This window comes from Triturus cristatus, chromosome 8 (genome assembly GCF_964204655.1).
Source record: "Triturus cristatus chromosome 8, aTriCri1.1, whole genome shotgun sequence".
Classification (NCBI taxonomy): Eukaryota; Metazoa; Chordata; class Amphibia; order Caudata; family Salamandridae; genus Triturus; species Triturus cristatus.
The window spans coordinates 1198463204-1198476056 of NC_140591.1; the positions used below are offsets into that span (position 1 = coordinate 1198463204).

A 12853-nucleotide genomic window follows, 5' to 3' on the forward strand; every position below is an offset into this window, starting at 1 on the left:
TGGCCTGCAGTGGTGGCCTTGCTACTGAAGGAGAGAAGAAAGATTATCCAGAACCTTTATTTCAACTTGTGCCTTTTAAGATCTCCAAATGCTTGTGACTGAGCTTGCCCCCTGAACGAAGTCCCAGGACCAGTGGACTTCACCCCCCTTGAGAACCGCCGCCGAGAATCGCCGTTCTCACCGCAAGACCGAAGCCGAGAGCAGTGTGCGCCTCCTAGATCGGCGCGTACACTGGAGAACCTGTGCCCACCTGTCCGGCCCAAACGCGTCTAAGGCCCCCTACGAGCCGTAGCTCACACCGTGAAGGAAGGACTTCGTGCCGCACTTTTGATTCCCCCCTCTTCGCATCGTACTACTCAGCCTGCCCCCCTACCCCAGTTTTGGGCAGGCTGCGGCGCATAGAGTGGTTGGTACGTCGCTCACCATCGAAGAGTACTGCCTGCTTCACACCGCGCTTGAAGAAAAGGCGCCGCTCTCAAGGTACAGCTCGTACACCGCTACGAATAGCCAGAGCACCGTACCTACGCATCGCCCCCTCGAACATCATGACTAAGGCCCCCTACGAGCCGTAGCTCGCACCGTAACAGGAGGACATCGCAACGTACAACGCACTGGGATTCACCGCATTGTCCGTGACGAACTTTCAAAGATAAGGTACTGTGTACGTAAGCACCGCAGGGTGTACGCTTCGCACCGGAGCGTCTTCAGCGTTTGTGAGACCCGCTCGTAAGCCCCTTTCATCCCCGTACGCACCGTACCAAGAATAACGAACCGCACAGAACTGTTAAATACGCTTGAATCAAGAACTGCTTAATGCCAATAAGTATTGTGGGCCTTTTTATCGTTATTGGGTCTTTTTTGGGTTGCCTCAATACGTTTTGGGCCCTTGCCTGTCGCGGGTACGTGTGCCTCCCACACGAGTGAGGCCCCATTTTTATCGGGAGACCCGGGGGAACGCTGGATGGTAGGAAATTTGTGTCAGCCCGGTGATGCCACAACTTTCCCACCTAAAAAGTGATTTTTTTCAGCTAAATTTGAGGTTTGCAGGGGATTCTGGGTAAGAAAACGTTGGTGGATCCACGCAAGCCATACCTCCCTGGAATCCCCCGAGTGTCTAGTTTTCATGAAATGTGTGGGTTTGGTAGGGTTCCCTAGCTGGCCGCCGAGCACGGTGCCAAAAACCCAGGTGAACCCCTTGCAAAAACAGATCGTTTTGTGATAGGCAATTTTTTTTTTTTTTTTTCAATAACAAAATGTATTTGGTCATATTCCGATACACTGGGCAACGGCCCCTCAATGGTACAGTGAAGCAGTTGAATAATGTGTGCATCGATAACCATTTCTATGAAAAGAAACAAACCTTGCAGAACGTGCAGGGAAAATAATAATCTAAACATTGTGCAGACAATGGACCAGTGTCTAAACAAAAATACATGATTCAGCAGATTCACAGCAGACAACCCAGTAAAATAATAAAGCAGGCCATCGTTACCACCCTAGGGGACACATGACGAAGAGCGGGGAGGGCAACTCAGGGGTCGTCCTCAGGGACAGGGCGCAAATCAATTCCGCGGTAAGCTGCCCATCGCGCCCATACTTTGCGATGTTTCCGTGGGCAGCCGCTAGCCTCAAATACAGCCATCTCAGCACTCATACACTTATCCAATTCGGACTTCCATTTGCATATAGTCGGGGGAGAGGATGTGATAGGCAATTTTGATGTCGCCTGAATACGTTTTGGGCTCAAAATCTACAGCTAGGCACTCTGCAAAAAAAAGGGTCCGTTTTCACTGAGAAAATGTGGTGTGTCCACATTGCGTTTTGGGCCATTTCCTGTCGTTGGCACGGGCACTAGGCCTACCCACACAAGTGAGGTACCATTTTCCTTGGAAGACTTTGGGGAACGCGGAGTGGGTAGAATTTTGTGGATCCACGCAGATTCCCGAACTTTCCACCACAAAGATGTGAGGAAAATGTGGGTTTTTAGACAAAGTTTTAGGTTTGCAAGGGATTCTGGGTAACAGAACCTGGTGAGAGGCACCCAAGTCACCCCATCTTAGATTCCCCTTGGTGTCTAGTTTTAAAAAATGTACAGATTTGCTAGGTTTCCCTATGTACCGGCTGCGTTAGGGCCCCAAATCCACAGGTAGGAACATCCTGAAGAAAATTTAGTGCCTAGCGGGATTTCTGTCGCCCTGGGGAGGGGGGAAATCAAGGGCTATTGCCCCGAAATGCCCACAAGGGGGGCAGAAAGACTGTGGCTATTCTTTTGGGGGGGGTTGGGGGCATTAGGATGCCCATTCTGGGAATCCCCCACCCCTACTAATAGAAGAGCCAGCATAATCACTGGCGCCTAGTAGACTTTCTACCCCCTCCGGGGGGCAGCTCAGGGGCTACTGCCCCCATCTGCCTACTGGGGGGCAGAAATACTGTGGCATCTTTTTTGCGGGGATTGGCATGCCCATTCTGGGAAAATCCCCATCCCAAACTTTGGGAAAAAAATCCCTGGTGGCTAGTGGGCTTTCTGTCCCACCGGGGGGGGGGGCATATAAGGGGCTACTGCCCCATCTGCCTCCCAGGGGGGGCAGAAAGACTACCTTTTTTGGGGGGGGCCTTGACTTGCCCATTCTTGGCAACCCCCACCCCTACCTATATAAAAAAATCCCTGGCGCTTAGTGGGGTTTCTGCTCCCCCCCCCCCGGGGGCAGATCAGGGGCTATTGCCCTATTTTCCTCCTGGAAGGGCAGCAAATCTTTAGTTTTCTTTGGGGGTAGGGTGGGGGCATTTGCATGCCCATTCTGGGCAGCCCCCACCCCGGGCCTATAAAAAATTATCCCTGGTGTCTAGGGTGCTTTCTGCCCGGGCAGATTGGGGGCTACTGGCATGCCCATCTTTGGCAGCCCCCACCCCTACATTAATCGTTAAAAAAAACCTGGCGTTTGGTGGACTTTCTGCCCCCGGGGGGATTGGGGGCTACCGCCCCCATCTGCACCCAGGGGGGCAGAAAGACTGTTATTGTGCAGGGGGGTTGGGGGCTTTGGCGTGCCCATAATGGGCAGCCCCCACCCCTAATTTACATAATAAAATTAATCCCTGGTTTCTAGTGGGCTTTCTGTCCTCCCGGGGGGCAGAAAGGCTGTAATGGTGGTGGGGGTTGGGAGCATTTACGTGCCCGTTTTGGGCAATCCCCACCCTAATTATATATGTAAAAAAAAACCCTGGTGTCAAGTGGGCTTTCTGCCTCCCCAGGGGGGCAGAAAAACTGGAATGTTGTGGAGGGAGGGGCGGGGGCATTGGCATGCCCATATTGGGCAGCCCCCACCCTAATAACATATGGCAACTAAAAAATCCCTGGCGTCAAGTGGGTTTCTGCCCTCCCGGGGGGGGCATAAAGGCTGTAATGGTGGCAGGGGGTGGGGGCATTGGCGTGTCCATTTTATGCAGCCCCCACCCTAATTGCATATGCCAAAAAAAAAAACATGGTGTCAAGTGGGCAGAAAGACTAAATGTGCGCAATTATTTTGGGGGAGCAAAGGCCCTTGCCCAAGGGGCTGCTTCCCCCTCCCTGGTGTCTAGTGAGTGGATCCCTGCTTGGGACCATTGGAAAGGGGAGATTCTCCCCTTTCCAACGATACCTCTCCTGACTTTCTACGTGCTCAGGGGGCTGAGATAGCCCCCTGAGCACGTAGAAAGTGAAAATGAAATGAGCCTCTTGGCTCATTTCAGTTTCATTTTCATTGCAATGACGTCAGCACGCCATGCGCGCGATCGGCATTGCAGAGAAAATGTAAATTGGCCTCAGGAGGTTGGGGAAGTTCTTCCCCAGCCTCCCGAGGCCAATAAAAAAAAGGGAAATCCCTCTGCTGTTTCCTGCCCCTGTCCTCATGACGGGATGGTTCCGTCATGAGCACAGGAGCACCGATGCTCATGACGGAAACATTCCGTCATGAGCATCAAAGGGGTTAAGCTTGAATAAACTAATCTGTATTACCTCCGACTCCCTGTACACCTTTGAATTTAAAGTGGACAAGAGGTGCGTTTTCTCACCAACTTTTAATATATTTTGAGTGCTTATAAGTTGAAAGGAATATTAGAATATTGTTTTCCCTTGTGAAATGTATAGTTTATTTACTTTATATTCTGTATATTCTTGAGTCATTTTAATATAGGCCTGAATTTTCCTACTCTGCTTTGTCTTACACTCGTGAGACGTTTTCCCAAGCTTACAATGTGAAACAAAACCGTGTCTTACTAGAAGAGTTCTCAGCTGATTACAAGGGCTGATCGCAACAAAGTTAATACTTTGGGAACATTTGTTATTGGAAACTGTCATCTCGTACTTGTTCATGCTCCTGCTGCTAAAGGATCATTGTATGAAAGTTTACGTATATTGGATGATCTGACTACTTACATGATCAGCACCACCTCTTTCTATAATATAGGTCTTCTTTTATGCTGCGTGACATTCATCCTATATGAACTGACCAATTGACTGAGTGACATGACACGATGAGGTGACCATGGACATGTCACCCCGGAACTAGAGGATTATATTATATATTGATTGTATGGATGGCCAGTTCACTGGTTCACTCTCAGACCCCAGGGACTGCCTTTGATTTTCCTGCACCTTTCTATTGGGAACTTGTGAGAAAGTGGGTTTCTATTACAGTAACCCCCCCCCCTTTTTTGTTGTTGCCAGACTACTGATGCTCTTTGACTTGATGTGCTCTGGGGCCCTGCCAATTAGGACCCCAGGGCCTGTGTTCTTTCCCCAAAGCAAAACCCAATTGGCAACTCTGGTCACGGGTAGGTCCCTGGTAAATGGTACCCCATGTACCCAGGGCACTGTGACCAGAGAAGGCTCTTAAGGGCTGCAGCACCAATTGTGCCACCCTTAGGGGCCCTGTACCTTTTCACAAACACTGCCTTGCAGACTGCGTGTCTTGGTGCAGATCAAAAGTGAAGAGTTGACATCGCACACTTCCCTGCGTGCCATGCCTACCAACCACTGCCCTGGCCTAGGTCAGTCACCCCTCTAGCTGGGTGCACTGTGCCAGTGGCGAGGGCACAGAAGCATCGCACAGAGGCATGAGCCCTGTGCCCCTACAGTGTCTGAGTCCATTCTCAGACATTATAGGTGCAGTGTACCATTAAAGAGTATATGGTGCTGAGAGGTTGTCATTACAAACTCCACAGTACCATGATGGATACACTGAAGTCTGGGATGTTTGGTATCAAACTTCTCAGCACATTGTACCCACACTGATGCCAGTGTGGGTTTCAATGTAAAACGCATGACAGAGGGCATTTTAAGAAATGCCCCCTGAACTTGACCCACAACCAGTGTCTCAACTGAGTGGCTGCTCAGGCTGCCACCCACCAGACATGTTGCTGGACCCCTGTGTTGAGAGCCATCCTCTCTCGAGGGCCTGCAATAATGCACATCCTGGGATGAGGTACTAGGTCTCCTCCCCAAGGATGGGCAAGGGAAGCTTCAAAGGTCTGCCGCCTTTGTGAGCTTCTCCAGACCACTTGCTGTACTCAGCAACTGGTCCTCACTGGTCCTACCCCCCACTTTGGGTGGGAGAGCCGGCGGGAAAAACAAGTGAGGAAGAGAGGTGTGCCCAACTCTGCCAACTCCACCCCTAAGGTGGGGGAGGCAAGGTGAAGCTCAACCTCGAGTCCCCGCCATCTTGAGGATGGGGGGGACCCAGCCAACCAGGGACAGGGTCCTGCCCCCTTCCCACTGGAAAGTGGCAGAATAGGGGTTGTACCCACCCCAGGGAAGGGACCCATTGGTCCCTGCCCTTTACCTACCTGTAGCACCCCTTAATTTAGTATTTAGGGGCACCATGAACCTTCTTTCCTCAGATCCAGCAACCACAAGGAAAGAAGAAGGACGAGAAGCCGTGCAGAGCTAACAAGAGGACAACGCCCACTGATTTGGCCTCAGCCCTACAGGCCTGTCTCCCCTCGAACCTGCTCCTGCGAAACTCTGGTGCGTCCAGCGGCCAGCAACCTCAAAAACCCCAGAGGACCAACCTGCATTCACTTTCCAAGCTGTTTCTCCCAGGAACACCGGACGTGTTTAAACTGCAGCTTCTGGTGCCAGCCAGAAACCGCGAATCCAGCACACTCTGCACCCGCCGAGCCCAGCCTGTGTTTGAGTGAACAAACACCACGAGGAGGTCCCCCCGGCAATCCTGACCCGAGATCCGGTGACCCCTGACCTGCCTCAAGCCTACAGACGACGCCTTTAACCTCAATCCAGAGGACCATCCCTACCGCGACCAGAGCGGGTAATAAAATCCAACGTCCAAAGGCACCCCTGCACCCGACGTCCCACGGCATGTGTGCCCAACCCAGCGGTGCCTAACCATCACTCTACATCTCAACTTACCCCTCGAAGTGGTAGTCACTCCTGGAAGATCCTCGTCCCCAAGCCTGCAGTGTTTCTTTGTCCAGGAGAATCTCCATTGAAATCAACAGGGCACCCGACCTCAAAACAGCACCTTGCACCCGGCTGCCCTAGTGCCGCTGAGGGTGCCCCTTTGGTGCTAACTTGGTCCCCAACTTGCCCTGAGCTTAACCCTAGGAGCTTTGCTCCCACAACCCCGTGGCCTACTTGCCAGCAGCCACCAACAGGAGTCCCCCTATCCTCAATAGGATAACATTGGGCCTCAACACTCTGCACCCGGACGCCCTAGTGCCACTGGGGGTGCAACAACAGTGCATCACTGACCCTGGGAGACCCCTGAGTCTTGCCCAAGAACCCTAACTTCAAAGACCGAATACTTACCTCGAAACCGATAACCTGTTTTTCCTCATAGGATAACATTGACACTTTTTCTCCCAAAAAGATTTAAAGTGTTGCCTTTTGAAAACTAAGAATATTCCTTAAAAATCGCACAAATAACCTAACCGAATTTTCTCAACTGTTTGCAGGAAAGGTCCCAGTGCTGAACCCAGGTGTCCAGCACTGAGTAAGAAAAGTAACTAAAAAGTAACTTACCTGTGAATTGAATTTCCTTCCATAGGATAATATTGGGGGTTCTTTGTGAAAATGTTTCTAAGTGTCAACTTTTGAAATACAAGAATATTTTTTAAAAATCGTCCAAACTACAAAAACGTAATTACTTACCTGTTTTAAGTGGATGTCCCAGTGCTGAATCTAGGAGTCCTGGGAACAAAGAACAAGGGAAATCCTACTCATGGGGAGCCTGGGTAAGTAAATTAGTGAGGGAACAATGGCTCCTGTGGACGGATGAAGAACTTTCTAATAAAAGAATGCACAATGTCAATGTACAGGGTTGGGTTGATGTCAGAAAGAAAGCAGGCTACACACAAGGAGCCGGTCAATTTAGAAATCTGTTTATATAATAAATAAGTAAGTTTTTGTACAATAGATAATTATTTAAACAATAGTGAGAGGTGTCCCAGTGAGAAAACATTTGGACCTAAACTAATGGTGACATAATACGTGACATATGTACAAGGTTTACATTTTTATAACATTTCAGCGACCATGGGAAATAAAACAATGTAATCTACAGCACTTTATACAATCATAAGTACTGAGCACTGGTTCGCTCTTGTTAACTGTCGACGGCGTTTCGACCCTGTTTAGAATGTAGGGTCTCTTCAGGATCTAGAAATACAGGGGCACCTGAAGGGAGGCCTGCACTGCCTGATATGAAAAGTAGTGGCACCATGAATGTAGGGAAAAGAAAGAACTCACAGGGAACCCGGCCGGGTGCCCATGTGAGGGTAGTGATAGGCAGGCAGAAGAATAGTTGGAGCCGGCAAAGACTCTGCAGTACTTTAGGCACTTGGTGATCGGATAGGTAAGGCACAGTGTGCTTATAATAACGCTACGTATACCGGGGAGCAGAGCCACTCTTAGATGCAGTTAGTGGCTGGTAAGGATGTGGTTCTGAGTGTACCAATTAGTACGGATTACTCTTGTATAATGACGAATACCGAGTGTCAGCTCCCTGAATGCTGTTCGAACAGAGGAGAGTCTACAGACAATCCTCTGTTCGAACAGCATTCGGGGAGCTGACACTCGGTATTCGTTATTATACAAGAGTAATCCGTACTAATTGGTACACTCAGAACCATATCCTTACCAGCCACTAACTGCATCTAAGAGCGGTCTGCTCCCCGGTATACGTAGCGTTATTATAAGCACACTGTGCCTTACTTATCCAATCACCAAGTGCCTAAAGTACTGCAGAGTCTTTGCCGGCTCCAACTATTCTTCTGCCTGCCTATCACTACCCTCACAGGGGCACCCTGCCGGGTTCCCTGTGAGTTCTTTCTTTTCACTACATTCACGGTGCCACTACTTTTCATATCAGGCAGTGCAGGCCTCCCTTCAGGTGTCCCTGTATTTCTAGATCCTGCAGAGACCCTACATTCTAAACAGGGTCAAAACGCCATCGACAGTTAACAAGAGCGAACCATTGCTCAGTACTTATGATTGTATAAAGTGCTTTAGATTACATTGTTTTATTTCCCATGGTCACCGAAATGTTCTAAAAATTGAAACCTTGTACATATGTCACGTATTATGTCACCATTAGTTTAGGTCCAAATATTTTCTCACTGGGACACCTCTCACTATTGTTTAAATAATTATCTATTGTACAAAAACTTACTTATCTATTATATAAACAGATTTCTAAATTGACCGGCTCCTTGTTGTGTGTAGCCTGCTTTCTTTCTGACATCAACCCAACCCTGTACATTGACATTGTGCATTCTTTTATAAGAAAGTTCTTCATCATTCCACAGGAGTCATTGTTCCCTCACAAATCTAGGAGTCCAGCACTGGATTACAAAAGTATCGCAAAAGTAACTTACCTGCTAAGTGAATTTTCTCTCATAGGATACCATTGGTGATTCTATGTGAAAAAGTTTGTCAACTTTTGAAATGCAATAATATTCTTTAAAAATCGTACCTCTAACTAAGACACATTTAATCTCCTGTTTTCAGGAAATGTCCCAGGGCTGAATCTAGGATCCAACCCTGGGTTAGCCAAAGTAATCTGAAAAGTAATTAACTGCATTTTACTTAAAAAGCCCATTCATTTGAATGTACTATACCTGCAATGTGTTGCAAACTGCTTACTTAAAACTGTAACCAAAACCAGTACAAGTTATACTGCAATTCTGAACTGTGTTCATACAAGTAATTTACTACTGCAAAGTATTAATATGCTATATGCTTACCTGTACCAGGCTTGCTTGATTCTAGAAATAAAACAACAGTATATTTTGTATACAAAAACAATTGGCCTAGAGTTCAGTTCTTGAGTGTGTGAATTCATTTGCTGACTGAGTGTGTACATCAAATGCTTAACACTGTCCTCGGATACTGCCTTACTGCTCGACCAAACGACCACTTTAGAGAGTAAGGTTCTATCTAACTTTAACCTCTGCCAAACCTCTGGAGACCCTTGGACTCCATACACACTGTACCTCACTTTGGTGCAGTACATATAGAGCCAGTTTCTTACAGAACTTTTGTAGACTCTTCTTCCTCTTCTTACGGGCTGGCGCATACGCTGGGTGCGCCATTCTTGGACTCTTTATCGATGGGACACTGCCCATGAGCTGTCGAAACTCATGTCCTTGCTGAAGCTTTCCAAAGCTCCTTGTCACTTAATGGCAAGCCCAAACCAGTTAGACTGTCCTGCACTCTTTAGATCTTAAATGTTTACTGATATTGTATCTGCTCTTTGAATACTTTTGATAAAATCTAACTTTAACTGAACCATACACTCTGTCTCATCATGACTTGTTTCCTCAAGACGATTGTGCATTCAATTGATTTATTAATGACAGATAGAGATCGGAATAGATAAATCTCTGAACACCAGGTGCTAATGTTATTGTTTTGCATTGCCCTAACAGAATTATTGGTTTGTATGACTCAAGTCTGACTAAATTTCTTCAGTCTGGTTTTAAGAGTCATATACATGAATTTAATTACTAGCTTGTAAGTCGGTTGAAACTTGTACACCTCATGGTTTAATGCAGTAAGTATTTTAAAAGAAATGTGGTGTGTGAATCCGGTATGCTCTGGTTAATTATGAGGACATCCAGTTTAGAGTCAGTGGTGTCATCTATACCGACTTTTTTCAGCCCAAGTAATATCTAATTGTATACTGTCTCGAGATGGGGGGGGATAAATGTAATTAGCTCTTCTGAATGGCTTAAATGCAATTAGCTCTTTATGATGTATTATCTGCACATTTCCCACTATGTATTGGTTGCACATCCAGATAAAAATGTGTGTACTGCAAAAAATGAAAAGCTACGATTCGCATGAAGCCCATTGTTTTGTCTCAGTAGCACACTAAAGGGCAATACATTTACCAACGCCGATGCAAATAAGATACGGGCTTGCATGCATGAAACTGACAGGTTTAGTGAATATCCAATCAGGTAGCAAGTTGCCACGGTTTTCTTTTACGGCTCTTTACGACCTTAAAATGACAGTGCAGCCAGCGACCGATAAGGTCTCGCGAGAACACCACGGGTAACCAGAAGCTAAGTTTGTAAGCCAATCGCAAAGTTCTCTGCGGGACCAATAGACGTTAATATAGATGGAAGACAAGACGTCACTGACAATGGTTTAATATTGTGGTATGGATGGGGAAGAGGGTGAAAGTGCCTACTAGGCCCTTTGCCTTTTTTGAAAATAATAAAGAAACTACTTCTTATACATATTTTAAGATGCTCTACTTTTGTGTTCAATATATGTTTAATTAATTATCGATAGCATATGCTACAAGAAGATATTGAGGAAAAGAACGCAGTTTTGCTTGACCCAAACACGGCGACTAGCCCCGGTGCAACCTTAGCACTGCAGTTTTACAGAACTGTAGGCGAAACTCTATGATAATCTGGAGAGCAAGCATACAGCGCTGTGCACTGTGGGATAGGCTCGCCTGGCCGGTCCTCCCAGCTTTCGCTGCCAGAGGTATCCGTGACTTGAACCAAGATGGCGGAACTCGGTTCGGGGTGACCAGAGAGTATAGTCCTCTTTCAACCGCTCACCCCCGGTAACTGCCTCTCCCCTCCCGCTCCTGAACAGTGCAGCCCCAATCACGCTCACCCCAAGCTTTGCTCATGTCCGCGCATTCGTGGGCTTCTGCACAGTGAGCGGCCCCAAGAAGGCGCCGGGCCCGGGAGAGGCCGAGGGGCTGCGAGGCCGAGCCGCGCATGAGTTCCGACGAGCTGCCGCAGCAGCTGCAGGAGTGTCAGGGTGAAGCGCAGCTAGCTGAGGCGGGAGCCCAAGGAGACACATCCAAGCTGCCGCCCGACAGGTGGGTTGGAGGTTTGAGGGAATACCAAAGGGAGGAGCACGGGAAGTATCAGTTCACTGTCAGAACGTTTGAAAACATCATGGTTCTGTTGAGCTCAGAATGTCATACATGCGGGGGAAAAAATGGGTAGGAGGTGTAAATCACTGTTCTACGAGTGGTGTGGCAGAGGTGTCTGCTAGCGTTTTGCTTGCTAACAGCAGAAAGCGAGAGTTATTGACACTAGAGCTCCATATAGTCTCGTATGTCTAACAAGATACACCCGATTAAATGTTAAGTGGTTGCATTTATAGAGCACATGGGTTGAGTGTCTTTCTCTGGTCTGTGGTCCGGAAAAGCGGGTATAATGTACCTACTGGTACTGTGTGATTCAGAACGTCAGCTGAGCTCCCTAACCCTCACGTTTACATTACGATAGACACTTAATAGCTACTGAAGGCGCACCGTTTATAATCGCACATGCCGGGATGTATATACCACATACCTATATGTAGTTGAGACTATTTTGCAGGAGTCGGCGAATATCGACTTGTGTACATACAAAAGCAGCATGCAGGCATTTTGATCGTAGCAGTCCTTTATCATTAACTGAGTGACACCGTCTTTAAACCTCAAAACGCAAGTATAAGATTCACCACGTCCTTTCGCTAGTCTGTCGTGAGCAGTCCAAAACTTGGCTTGGCCTCGGGTTTGTCCAGTATACTGTTGGCCTAACGCGATTTTCGTATGCCACTAGGGATTTCGCTTGTGCAGATGCGTAGCACCTCCTAGTGCTGAAGGGAGACCTAATCAGTCCGCTTGCGCATGTCACAAGGCAGACTAAGTTTAGAAGTTTTGTATTTCTGCTCGTGAGGTTTTTTTGGTACACCTTTTAAATTATTCGGCACGTTTGTGTCCTCTTTACTATAGAAGAACTGTTCATTTTCCATTGCTATGTTAGTAAGATGGGGACACAAATGAGCTACTACAGTCTACCGAATCCCTGTTTCTAATATGTAAGCCAAGCAAGTTGCTTTCGAACACAACCGTATTGTGTAATTCCTACAGTACCGCTGCCTACTACACATCAAGAGCTTACATTGTAAGACCTTAGCCTATAATTCGTCAACTGTGCATGTTATGATCAGGGGGCTGATACATTCATGATAGGGGACTGTTATAAGTACGGGGAATTCATAACGTTGGAGGAGATGGGGACTCAATTACTACTGCCACAAACATATTTCTTGCCATACAGCGCACTTTGAACGATTGTCAGAGATGTGTGGGGCTGAGATGACATGGATCCTGCAACAAAAGACATTTTACAACTTCTGTTGATGGGAGTAACACTAGACGTATCTTCTGGTTTAAAAAATCTTTGCTGCACATGACACGGTCCACACTGTGAGACAACAGGGATAGCTGTGAACGATACCTTGGCGGGAACCTTACAGACAGAAAGGGAAAATGCAACAAACCATATGCAGAATGTCTCTAGGGGTGCGATATTGAAATGTACACAGTTTAATTACTTA

General features: G+C 47.4%; 1 protein-coding gene across 6 annotated transcripts in view; it reads left to right on the top strand.

Moving 5' to 3' along the window:
• Window positions 1–12853, top strand: part of UBE3A (ubiquitin protein ligase E3A) — a 276799-nt gene that overhangs the window by 47704 nt on the left and 216242 nt on the right. Inside the window, exon 1 of one of the 6 annotated variants that reach the window (XM_085622882.1) lies at window positions 10972–11339. The exons of 3 other annotated variants lie outside the window; for them this stretch is intronic. In XM_085622882.1, coding sequence (XP_085479008.1) covers window positions 11236–11339 — 104 coding nt within the window. In that variant the 5' untranslated portion in view covers window positions 10972–11235. Of the gene's footprint in view, window positions 1–10971; window positions 11340–12853 lie in introns of those variants that run through there. 2 more of the 6 variants (XM_085622885.1, XM_085622884.1) reach the window with 2 other exon arrangements.